Source organism: Grammomys surdaster, unplaced genomic scaffold, assembly GCF_004785775.1.
Source record: "Grammomys surdaster isolate TR1022 unplaced genomic scaffold, NIH_TR_1.0 126158, whole genome shotgun sequence".
NCBI classification, from domain to species: Eukaryota; Metazoa; Chordata; class Mammalia; order Rodentia; family Muridae; genus Grammomys; species Grammomys surdaster.
Window position 1 is genome coordinate 2,449,083 of NW_021620966.1, and position 13,143 is coordinate 2,462,225.

Genomic DNA, 13,143 nt, shown 5'->3' on the forward strand with positions numbered 1-13,143 from the left:
AATAAATAATGCCTTATCCACAGTGAGCTCTTCGGGACAGTAGACCATGCGGGTTCAGAGTCCCCAACACCCGGGTACCGACCTGAGACGGTAGGTGTGTCCCTTCTTACTAGACTCCTGGTCTAGAACAAGTGCCACACCTCTCACATAAGAAAAGTGACCTGTGGTCCCGTAGACCAAAACATAGTTATCCATGCTAATGAGGCACCTAGAGACCCCGAGGGTTTACCCAATACACTTTCTTTCCTGGACATTCCTCCCTGAAAAAGGTATTTAATCTCTGGTCTACCCTGAGGAGTTGGTATGCACCCATTTTCCACAATGAACAGTCAATAAACATGGATGAAGTTGGACTGTCTCTTTCATCAAGATCTGCTGTGGGAAGCATGGAGAAAGCCTTCGACTACCAAGCCTAAGTCTCCTGCAGAAGGCCTCTGTGCTCCCAGACAACCGGTGCTAAGCTAAGGACTCTCACCAATGAACTAAGCTGGAGCTCCCATTTACCAGGCCCCACGCTCATCATCCTCAGCACGCAGGCCTCCAACTGTTCCCAACTCCTGGAGATCCAGCAATGCCTGGATGTCCAGGAGTTTGGGAGCACCCGGTCCCAGCCAGCCTCTTCAGGCGGAGGATCCCCAGCTTCTCTGTGGTTTTCCAGCAGTGACTGGACACCCAGGAGTCAGAGAACTCCAAGCTTCGACCTCCCACATCCTTGGCTGTGTTTTCCCACCCCTTGAGTGATGTCTCGGTGCTTCCCTAAAGCCCAGCACCCAATGGCAGTGTACACTACAGGATGGATTAACTGTGTACTTACTTGACACTTTACAAGGATGTCGAAGAAGTCTTCATCAGGCTCTTTCTTGTCATTTGTCATTAGGCGCTCAAGTACAGACGGATTGTTGCCTTTTGTGAGACGGAGCCCTGGCAAATTACTGAAACTGGCCCTCTGGTCATCCAGACGGCGGCTCTGTGAGCTAGCAAGAAGATCTAAAAACTCATCTGTGTTGGGGGATACCACAGAAACAGATGGTGCTGTGGACAGGAAAGAATAACACCTAAATGTTACAAAAATGCTGAAATACCTATTTACACACAGCTTGTATGCACCCTGCCTTCCTCTCCTGCAGGGACTGTTGCTTTGTGGCCTTCCCCAACAGAGGGCAGGACGACTCCCAGGTGCTTCAGACTTATTTAGATCTCTCTCCCTTTATCTAGTGCTCCCTGAGGTGTTGGGCTGGATTTCAGAACGTGAGTAAACAGCTGGATTTTTCCTTATATAATTTCATGTTTCCTTCCATGTTCTGGACGGGAATCATTTAGTGAAGTAACAAGACTGGCCAGTCTTAACCTACTTTAACATTCCTGTCTCAGTGCCACATGCCAGGACTATGGGGTCTTTTACTGTATTTCCTATTATGGGAATATAATGGGATCTCTAAGAAATTACAGTACTAAAGATGATATTAAAATTGGGGAAAAGCATCACAGTTCTGCCTGTAAACCCTGCACTTGGGAGGGAAGCAAGAGGATCAGGAGTTCTAAGCCAGCTTTGGCTACTTAATGAGCTAGCCTGGGCTATGCCTCAGATAAATAAGCAAAATTGAAGGGGAGCAAAAATGGCTTACCTTTCATCAATTTGGGAGTAGTAGAGGAAGTTGTCGTGGATGCAGTGCGACAGTTTTCTTGTAAGTGGCACCTCTGGTCATCCATCCTGTTGCTTTGAAATCGCCTTAGTAAGTCAAAGAATCCTTCATCTCCAATTGTGTCTGAACTGATTTTCTAAAACAAAGAAAATCCAGTATGCTTAATTATTCCTCTTTACTCTTAGGTCGTCAATGAACACCATGATGTGGTTAAATATAAAAGGCAAAGGATACAGATTTTAAAAATTGGCCTTTTGTTTTAAAAAAGAAATTAAGTGGCAATAAAATGCTCCCGTATCAATCCCATAAAAACTGTTTTTATTTATTTAACTTTTAATTCCTGTATTTCTTAGGCCAAAGAAATATATCTGAAGCTTGGCTTGGATACTCATAACTATAACCTTCTAGAATCAAAAATGAAGAATCCCAGGGGCTGGAGAGATGGTTCAGTGGTTAAGAGCAGTGGCTGTTTTTCCAGAGGTCCTGAGTTCAATTCCCAGCACCCACATGGTGGCTCACAACCATCTGTAACTGTAGCTATGGGATCCGATGACCTCTTCTGGTGTGCGAGTGTACATCCATATACATACATAAATAAACCAATCTTAAAAGCCTATCAGTGGTGGTGCACATCTAAATCTCAGCACGTGGAGCCAGGTGTATCTCTAAGTTCGAGGCCAAACGGGTCAACAGAGTGAGTTCCAGAACAGCCAAGGTTACACAGAGGAACTGAACAGCCAAGGTTACACAGAGGAACTGTCTCAAAAACCAACCAAACAAAAAACCCAACAAAACAAAACAACAACAACAAAAAAGAAGAAAACAAGAAAGCATCAATCTTTGTAGGCCAGATACTGATGAGCCTTTTGGACTCTGGTGGCTGTACAGCTAGTTCCAAACACTTCCGTACAGAAGCTCCTCAAGAGGATCCGAGCAGCAGAAACAAAAATGGAAGGCTAATGCAAGCACATAGTCTACAAGCCTAGATAAGGGAATAAGTATTAGAGGAAGACTTGGTAGGGGGAATGTTTTAGAAGTGAGAAATTCAAATCTAAAGAACAAAACGCTCAAGTGTGGTGAATACAGGAAAGACAATCTGGTAAGACCTAGCTTTCTAGGCGGAGACAGGGCAGGGCAGGGCCTCCTACAAATGAGACGGGAAGAGTGGCTGACTCCAGATGTGAGCTGAATCTGATGTTTGGAAATGAAGTGCTTAAGCTGTAGCCAAATACGTCATCACCAAGACCTTGCTCTAGGTACAGAAAGCCTGTACTGTACAATCCTGAACATCAAAAGCACAGCACAATGCTGGGCATGGCGACCACACCTGTAATCCCAACCAGCCTGATCCACACTGAGTAAGACCTTGTCTCTAAACAGCCCCAAATGAAAAAAACCACAGTAGGTTTCAAGAGTAGAGAGATTTCAGCTCCGTTCAGGGTGTTTGCTGAAGACAGCCCTGAGCCCTAGTTCTGCATCCCTAGACTGTCTGTCTATACCCAGCCCCGTAATTCTTCCTTTTATTAGCCAAAAAGCATTGAAAAGACACTTCAAGGGTTATATAGTCATTAGTGAGATTTTGATTAAAAAAAAAAACCCAAAAGATGTTTGTTTTTTTGAAAGCCCTTCCTTGACTGAAAATGGAGTATGGTGAGGAATGCTCTCGACTGCTTTGATCCTGTTCATCAGAATAGAGAACAGTTAGGGAAGCTTACTGAGTTCTTCAATAACGATCAGTAAGACAATGGTGTCTTTATTTCTGAGTAAGTTAAATTCAGTAAACTGGTGTACTTTTGTCATAACCTGAATAAAAATAGCCCCCTGTAAGCCCACAGAATGGCACTATTAGGAGTTGTGGCCTTACTGGAGAAAGTTTTTCACTGGGGATGGGCTTTGAGGTCTCAGATACTCCAGCAAGGCCCAGTCTGTCTCTCTTTTCCTGCTGCCTGCCAATCCAGATGTAGAACTCTCAGCTCCTTCTCCAGCACAAGTCTGCCTGCATGCTGCCATTCTTCCCACCATGATGATAATGAACCTGTAAGCCAGCCCAATTAAATGTTTTCCTTTTAAGAGTTTCCAGGGTCATGACACCTATTCACAGCAATAGAAAAACCCTAAGATAAATTTCTTTTTTTTTCTTTTTTTTTTTTTTTTTGGTTTTTCGAGACAGGGTTTCTCTGTGGAGCCCTGGCTGTCCTGGAACTCACTCTGTAGACCAGGCTGGCCTTGAACTCAGAAATCCGCCTGCCTCTGCCTCCCAAGTGCTGGGATTAAAGGCGTGCGCCACCACCGCCCGTCGATAAATTTCTTAATATAAATGTGGTTGTGGCCAGGTGGTAGTGGTGTACCCCTTTAATCCCAGGACTTGGGGGGCAGAGAGAAGCAAGTGAAGCTTTGAGTCCAAGGCCAGGTTGGTCTAGATCGAGTTCCAGGACAGTCAAGGCTACACAAAGAAACCCTGACTTGGGGAGTGGGAGTGGGAGTGGGGGGAGAGGAGGAAGGTTTCAATAACAAGATGAAATAAAAGCTGATGGCTGTCCTCTGAGAGGTCTAATAAGCAGCTGGAAGAATCAGATGAAGATATGTACACTCAACCACTGAACTGAAGAAGGGGACCCCTATGGTTGAATTAGGGAGAGGCTGGAAGATGCTGAGGAGGAGGGCAACCCCATAGAAAGACCAGCAGTCTCAACTAACCTGGACTCCTGAGACCTCTCAGTCACTGAGCCACCAACCAGGCAGCACACACCAGCTGATATGAGGCCCCTGAAACATATATAGTAGAGGACTGCCAGGTCGGGCCTCAGTGAGAGAAGACACACCCAACCCTCAAGAGACTTGAGACCTCAGGGAGTGGGAAGCCTGGTGGGGTGGAGGAGACATCCTCTTGGAGACAGTGGGGAGGAGGAATGGGATGAGGAACTGTGGGAGGGAGGATCAGGAGGGGGTAACAACTGGACTGTAAAAAATAAAATAAAATAAAATAAAATAAAATAAAATAAAATAAAATAAAATAAAATAAAGGTAATAAAAAAAAAGCTGATGCTACCAAATATTTTTTTCTCTAAGATAGTGTCTGCTTAAAAAATCCATGAAGATAAAAATCCCCTGGCTTCTGTTTCCACTAGATGAAATAGTGCTGATTCAATAAAAAATAAAACCCCAGAATCTGAAGTCAGTTTTTTCTGGCTTCAAACATGAGTTAGTCTTAGTAAGAAACAACAGTAAAATAAATAGTACTTTTGCAAACAGTGACTTAAAACAGTAATAATTACGTCTAAAACAAGAGAACAACTTCTCTATTAACAAAATAGGCCCTAGCTGAGGAGTAGGAAGGCCTGAGAGAGAGCCATTCTTTGACTAGTACATACGTTGTTTGTTTACCAACAACTGAACGAGTACAATGGCACTAAAGGATGACACCCGGGCACTTGCAGTGCTCCAGACTGAAATGCACCTTCTGGGAATGTGGAGCGCGGTGGTCGATGGGGTTGCTGGCGTCGTGGAGAGCTTTAGTGGAGGCGCTGCCGCCCTTGTACTTTTTCCCCTTCAGTCTGTTGACAAACAGGAGCTTTGCAGACGGTTTGGCAATAAGAGGTTTCTGTTTAGCAAGAATTTCACTGTTCCAATTCGGTACCTATAGATTGTAAGTGGAAGCAAGATGTGAAAAAAGCTACCTTCACAGTTACTCACTGACTATTAGGAAGGGACAGTCACAAATCCTTCAGAGGCTTTTTTGTTGTTGCTGTTACTGTGTGTTCTGTGTTTAGACAAAGGGTTTCGCCAGGCTGGACTCATCCGGCCCTGTGACCCTTCGGCCTCAGCTCCCCCCTTTTTTTTTGTTTTTTTTTTTTTTTTTTTGGGGGGGGGTTGAGACAAGGTTTCTCTGTATAACTGCCCTGGCTGTCCTGGAGCTCAATTTGTAGACCAAGCTAGCTTCGAACTCACAGAGATCTGCTTCCCTCTACCTCCTTACTGCCAGGATTGAAGACGTGTGCCATTGTGCCCAGCTAGCCTCACAATCTTAATGAATCCATTCAACATATTCAACATTATGTATCAAATGCATACTGTGAATGTTTTTATGAGTTAAAACAAAAAAAAAAAACCCCGAAGTTTACTCAAATCCTTTAAAAATATATTTTGAATGGACAGAGAAGATAAAGTATTATTCTGGATGTGAATCAAATAAAAATCTGTTACAGCCAGAAACTTGTAACTTCTCAGTAGACAAATTGGGCAGATTGGTTTAAGTCAGGTTTAATGACTGCTACTCAGGACTGGAGGCAGGACCGCACATTCAGCATCAACCCAGGCTATACAGCCATACAGCCTTAAAAAGACAAAAGCCCGACTGAGCGAAGGGAAGTCTGTGCAGTGGATGCAGTACCCTCTACACTTGAGTTTGAACTCACCACCGAAGGTTCATGGCAAATATTATATGTACCATTGGGAACCATGGAACTCATGCTAATCAGGACACACAACAGCTCCACCAATCCAGGAGAGTCCCCAGTGAGGTACAAACCAGCAGGCTAGTCCCTGCGCCAGGGCTGACAGGAGTGAGGCACAGAGCCAGCAAGTCAGGCACAGTTATGAGGGGATTACTTGCTAGAGGGAACTTTGTGGTCTTTTTGTTTGTTTGAGACAGGGTCTCTCTGTGTAGCTTCATGGTCTTATAAGTGGAAAAAAATGGCCTGGATTTAAGAATATTTTAAGAATATGAAATTATACCTCAAAATCCATTTTAATAAAATATAAAAAGCTCAAGTGGAACTGTGCCTTAAAAAATGATGAGGGAAAGTTATTTCTAACCAAGAATTCTTTCTTTTACAGAGATAAAGGAGAAGGAGACTTTCTTGGGAAGAAAAGGGCTCAGCAGGAGTGGAGGAGAAAGGAGGGATAATGGAGGGAAAATGACCCAAATTCACGACATGTGTGCATGGAGTTATCAAAGAATAAAAACTATTCTTGTTGTTCGGTGTTTTTGTTGGTGTTGGGGTGCGTGTGTGTGAGTGTATGCGCGTGTGTGTGTGCATGTATACCCAATGTCTCAAGTACACTCTACCTACACACTTAAACCAAGAATCTAATAGTCAGCAAAATCTGGTCAGTCAAATGAGAGAGCAGGAGGAGGCATCTTCACATGTCTAACGTGAGACATCAGAGCCTCTTTTCTCTGGCACTGTACCTGTTTCCCCAGGAAGCACCTTACCCCAGCCTTCTGGTTCCTTATTTATACCTTAAGAATAATGAAATAATTAACTGTTAACTGTATATATGACTAATTCCTCCAGGTCCAGCAAGATGGTTCAGCAGATAAGTGCGCTTGCTTGCTGTGCAAGCCTGAAGACCTGAGTCCAACCCAGCATTAGGAGAGAGCTGACTCCTGAAAGCTGTCCTCCAACATCCACCAAATCTTGCAGGCTTGAGTCTCAGAGAAACACACACACACACACACACACACACACACACACACACACACACACACGTGTGCACAGAGAGAGAGAGAGAGACAGAGACAGAGACAGAGACAGGGAGAGACAGGGAGAGGAAAGCCAGTAGTAGTGCGTATCTGTAATCCCAGATTGGGATGGGGGTATGGGGTGGGGTGGACACATGAGAATCAACAAGAAGCTTGTGAGCCAGCTAGCTTGGGATATTCTGTGCACAAGAGGGAGGGAGGGAGAGAGGAGTAGGGAAGAGACGCTGACTCAAAAAGCAAGGTGGAGGCTGAATACGGCTCAGTGGGGTAAGCTATTTGCTGCCAAGGCTAATGACCCTGGAACCCACAGGATGGACAGAGAGCCAACTCCTACAAGATGTCCTCTCATTTCTGCTTGTACACCTCCTGGCACACATAAATGTTTTCTTTATTAAAGCTGGAAGAAGAGACTTGACTCCTTGAAGATGCTCTCTGACCTCCACTCCCATCTGGGCATGCGCACACACATGCTCCCACACACAGCTCTGCAATGATGTTGCTATGCAACTCAATGACAGCAAGTATTGCTCTTGCTGTTAGTCTACCTAGTATGCACTCAATTAAAACCTGTTTTTTAACAAGGGAAAATGTTCAGACAATTCAAGAAGCCTATAAAATATTTCTAGCTTATCCCAAATATTCTGCAGAAGCAGTGACAGTAACATTTCTTGTGTACTTTTCCAGAAATGCTACATGACTCTATGAAGTATATATGCATCTATCTTTATTAAGCACACCACAGCCTGCTGTTCTCATTCCCTTGGCACTAGACTTTTTCTGGCTCTTTTTAAAAGCAAACTTTTAGTGATACCCACAGGACAGGGCTCAGATGCTTTTACTTAGCAGTTCCTGGAGTGTGAAAGTGGAGACCACGAACCTTTTCTGGTGTTAACTTCATAAGTTCCATGTTCTCCATACTGTGTCTCCGTCCCAGTTTGGAACCTGCACCTTTGTTAAAAAGAAAAAAAAAAACCAACTCAAATAAATCAGGGAACCCTTCAGAATGCACAGTTGGCATCACTGCATGATTCTATTCTAACATATGATTCATAAATCCACATGGAGGGAACACTCACTTTTTGAAGACTAATTATTTCCCACAGCTCATGAAAATAGTCCCTCTAAAATGCTTTGATGTCAGAAGACGCCTTTTGGTTGCAAAGTAACCACTGGTTACTCATATTTCCCCTTGATTTAGAAAAGGCATTTTATAACCACTGCTTTCTATTATCCATGTGGCCTCAGAGAAACCCAAACATACTGTGGTCAAATTAAGGAAACTCATGGGAAAGCTGCAGGCCTTCAATTTTGAGGGAACTGAAAATAACTCCCTAGTTCTACAGTTTTCTCTAAGCCTCCCATTTCCAGACAGGCTCACTGTCAGTCAGGACAAGTCAAATAAAAGCAGTTTCTCAAAAATGGCTTTTCAGGCCCGGCGGTGGTGGCACACGCCTTTAATCCCAGCACTTGGGAGGCAGAGGCAGGCGGATTTCTGAGTTCGAGGCCAGCCTGGTCTACAGAGTGAGTTCCAGGACAGCCAGGGCTACACAGAGAAACCCTGTCTCAAATAAACCAAAAAAAAAAAAGGCTTTTCAGTAAGATTGTTAAATATTAATTACAGAGTTTCTTTCTTTCTTTCTTTCTTTCTTTTTTTTGGTTTTTCAACTCAGAAATCCGCCTGCCTCTGCCTCTCAAGTGCTGGGATTAAAGGTGTGCGCCACCACTGCCCGGCAAGCAATATTTTCTAAAGGCATAATATACCTGGACACAGTGGCACATGACTGATGGACAACCACTCACTCGGATGGCTGAGTCTGGAGGATCAAATTTCAAAGCCAGTCCGAGTACATAGTGATTTCAAGGACTGACTGGGCTACACAGCAAGACCTTGTTAAAAACAAATAACAAAGCACCACCACCAACAAAAAGCATAACATAAAGGATTCCTGGTGCCTACCACCCAGCTTTAAAATATGACCAGTATATAAATCTTGTGCAAGTCCCACTCTATATAAACCCCATCTTTGCGGTCATATCATTTCTTCCCTAGTGCCAGAGATCCTAGCTCTGGCCCTCACTAGGTAAGCATCCTTACCACGGAGCTGCAGCACAGCACAGGCCTTGTATCCTAAAAACATCAGATTCAGTATTTATTAACACAGCTATCTCCTTTGGTTAGGTTTGGTATGATAAACCTTTGTCATCCTTTTATTTTCCGTCTTATAATATCTTAGATGTAACCTTGCGGATTTGACGGCAGTGGCTGCAATAACAGAGCATACTGTCCATCAACAGGAGCGATGACTCCAGGGTCTGCAGTCACTCAAACAAAACTGCAGAGGCATCTGCATGCTCCATTAAAACCTGTCTGCTTCAAAATAACTGCTGTCCTGGATCTGTTTTGTTTTGTTTGTTTTAAGGAGTATTGAATCTACATTCATGAGTGAAGCTGGTCTCTCAGTTATCCGTCTTGTACTATTTATTTATAATTTAGATTTCAAAAGATACATGTTTCTAAGGCTCATGAAGTTTCTTGGTGATCTGTAAGATGTTGCAGACAGTTATATAGATGGTCCCTGGCTTATGATACACTTTCTTTTTTCACTTTGAATGATATGAAAATGATTCACTCAGCAGGAACTGTTTACGGAATTTGGATGTTACCACAGGTAAATGCAGCAGGATATTCTCATGGTCTGGGCAGCTGTGAGTGGGAGGCAGCTTCCAGATCACCGGAGAAATCTACCTACACTCCACAGTCAGTGTATTGTTTAGCTTTGATGTTTGGTATTCCAAGCATGTTAAATATATTTTGACCAACTTAGAACAGGCTCCTGTATAACCTCATTGAATGACAAGGACATTGCAGCAGACCTTACACTTTTTTTTTTTACTTACACATGTAAACAAACATTCATGTTTTCTAGGGAGAAGACTTTTTGGGGGGTAGATGGGTAGGTATTTAAGACACGCTTTCTCTGTGTAGCCTTGGCTGTCCTGGAACTGTAGAGTAGGCTAGCCTTGAAATTAGAGATCTGCCTGACTCTGCCTCCAGAGTGCTGGGATTAAGGGCATACATCACCACCACCACCTGGCAAGGGAAGACTTTTAATTACTGACCTAATTTCTGTATGGTTTGTTATGGTTCTAGAAATTGGTATTTCCCCCAGGTTTTGAAATAGATTGTCCTAACAGTATTCTGAGCTCTCCCCTGCTCAGTCTGCACACCCACTGCTATGTCCCTTCTCTCTCTGTCACCCTTTCTCTGTATAAAAAGAAACTTGTGGTAGATTTGCTCACCATTTTTAATGGATATTTTATTTATTTACATTTTAGATGTCATTCCCTTTCCCCATTTCCCCTCCCTAGATCCCCCTATCCCATCCCCCCTTCTCCTTTTTGCTTTTATACCATTTTAATTACATGCAAGTATTAAGGTCAGTTCTAGGTTGAGGGACTAGCAATACAATAGATGCAAATAGTTGAGAAACAAGCAAGACAATAAACACAAACAGTCAAAGAACAAGCAAGGCAATAAACAAAATTCTGAGAGCACTCCTGTGATCATTATTTCTAAGGGCTTATCAGGATGACCAAAATATCTGAGCCGACTTCCCTGTCCTAGCCCAAGGTCACTGCTCACATTTTTAAGAACCAAGTTTTAACTGTAAGTGCAAGTAAGACTGTGTTGGGTGTCATGTTGGTCCTGGGAGTGGAACCTGGGTCCTCTGGAAAAGCAGTGTATTTTAACTGCTGAGCCTCTCACTGCCCTGAGAACCTCTCTACCATCCTAAAATGCTCTACCTAGGCATTGACCTAGAGCCTGCTCCCAGTGATAGATGGTGACCAGCGTGGGAGGAAAAGGAAGAGGGAGAGCATTCCGGGTACTGTAGACACACTGGATGGAGCATGAAGGAGAGTAGAGAGCTGTGAGCGGAGAGCCAGCCGTGTGTAGTCTGCCGTGCGGAGGAGGGGGACGGTGGGAGTGGTCAGAGAGGAACCACTGCAGACCTAGACAAGGGCTCTACCTAACCATGGAGCCTCAGTGAACAGGAAGAAGGAAAGGAGACACTAGCATGGGTCGGAATCCGCGAGGAGCTCATGAGGAGATATGTTTTAAGATGAGAATTCTTACACATACTCATTTGCAAGTTAAACACAGAAAACTTCAGTTTATACAAAGCACAACTGCTATTTATCCCACATCCCTCACTTGAGAATCTTTTACGGAATGTTCTGTGAATATCTTAAGATTATCAGTAAGGATTTCTCATCATTACCTCTCCGAGTTTAAAGGAGAAATAGCCAATGACAAAGCTAACTTTTCCACTGGCTTTCAAGTTTGAAACATTCTTGTTGATGTTTTTCAGACCAAGAATTTCATTCTTTTTTTTTTTTTTTAATTTTGTGTATGAATGTTTCTCCTGCTTATGTCTGTGCACTACTGTTGTACCCAGTGCCAAAGCAGGAGGGCATCAGATAGATCCTTTGGAACTGGAGTTACAGTTCTGAGCTGCCAAGTCAATGCTGGGACTTAAACTCAGAACCTCTGGAAAAGTAGCCAATGCTCCTAACCCCGAGCCATCTCTCCAGCCCTTGAGTATGAACTCAAGCTCAGGAACCAAGGCATTTTTAAAAATCAATCTTCCTTCCTTCCTTCCTTCCTTCCTTCCTTCTTTCCTTTCTTCCCTTCTTGTTGGGGTGTGCATCTAGGAGCTGGTCCTCTCTATCTACCACGTGGGTTCTGGGGCTCGGTCCTGGATCACAGAGCTTGTCAGCAAGTGCTTTACCCACTGAGCCATGGAGCCAAGTTTTAAAAATGTATTTCAGAGTCAAGGTCTGAGCAGCTGATAGATACAGTAGATAATTTTCTGATTTTTAAAAAAGATAACAATCTCAAGTTGTTTTACCAGAAGTGAAATGGGAGAGGGGGCTTACTAAAAACCAGATATATTATAACTATTTGAAATAAAAAAGGTAGACAAAAGGTTTTAGTTCTAGCATCTACATATTTATACACTTCTGAATTACTCTACAAGTTAATTTAACAGCATTTGAATATAGTTTTTTAACCAAAGTAAAAAAAATTATACCTTCAGTATTCCTGTGTTCTCAGTAAGAACTATAAAATGCTATTTTCTATATGCTGACAGGTGAACTGAACTGTAAAACCAAGAAGGGCGGGAGAAGTTACATTCTGTCACACACTCACTCTATGTACAATCGGCATGCTTCCTAGCAACTTAAAAGATCCTTTTTTTTTTTTTTTCTGAATGTAAAGTAAACCTTAAGCATAGAGTGGTGTAGTTTTCAGGCTGCTACCTACCATGTAAGTTGCCATCAATCTCAATGTTCTCAGACATCATGGAATTATTTGTGCTGTAGCTCAGACCAAGAACCATCTGCAGGTCTGAGAGGTTCAGGCGCGCAGTCAGTTCGCCACTTTTGTCCCCAACCTGTAATCAAAAGTGTTTTCTACATCAGAGTGACATCAGTTCACCGTGCATATGTGTATATGCATGCAAACATACATGCATACATGCAAGCATACATACATACATGCATACAAGCATACATACATACATACATGCACGCATACATGCATGTATACATAACCAATTCCCAAGGTGTCTATAACCATTCACTTTTCATCTGAGAGGGACATGAGGCTCAGGAGAGGTATCTAAGCCCAAATATCCATCAGGTATAACAAAAGCCAGTCGTCCTTGGTTTGAAATGATTTTTCCTTTTAAAAACTATGATATTTCTCTACATAGAACCGAGGGTGAGAAGAGTACTCTGGTAACATCCTATTCTCATGTGGCTCAGCTCACAATACTGTCTCCCTAGATCAAGGCAATTCAGTCATCTGTCTATTTACACAGCTTTTTTGAACATTGGGAAAACACTCTATCCCATTACTGACTTGTAAATTCTAACAGGATACACAGTGTAGCAGGATACTTATTCTGCTACATTGTATTCACATTGGAGCTCAGTGATTAGGCAGTAGAA

At 43.1% G+C, this 13,143-nt stretch overlaps 1 protein-coding gene across 1 annotated transcript in view; it reads right to left on the minus strand.

Annotated features, from left to right (window-relative positions):
• The window catches only part of Gpsm2 (G protein signaling modulator 2), a 39,030-nt gene that overhangs the window by 2,188 nt on the left and 23,699 nt on the right, over positions 1-13,143 (minus strand). Inside the window, exons 10-14 of the mRNA XM_028757298.1 lie at positions 12,455-12,584; positions 8,006-8,076; positions 5,101-5,280; positions 1,626-1,779; positions 815-1,032 (exon numbers count right to left, since the gene is read on the minus strand). Coding sequence (XP_028613131.1) covers positions 815-1,032; positions 1,626-1,779; positions 5,101-5,280; positions 8,006-8,076; positions 12,455-12,584 — 753 coding nt within the window. The remainder of the gene's footprint in view (positions 1-814; positions 1,033-1,625; positions 1,780-5,100; positions 5,281-8,005; positions 8,077-12,454; positions 12,585-13,143) is intronic.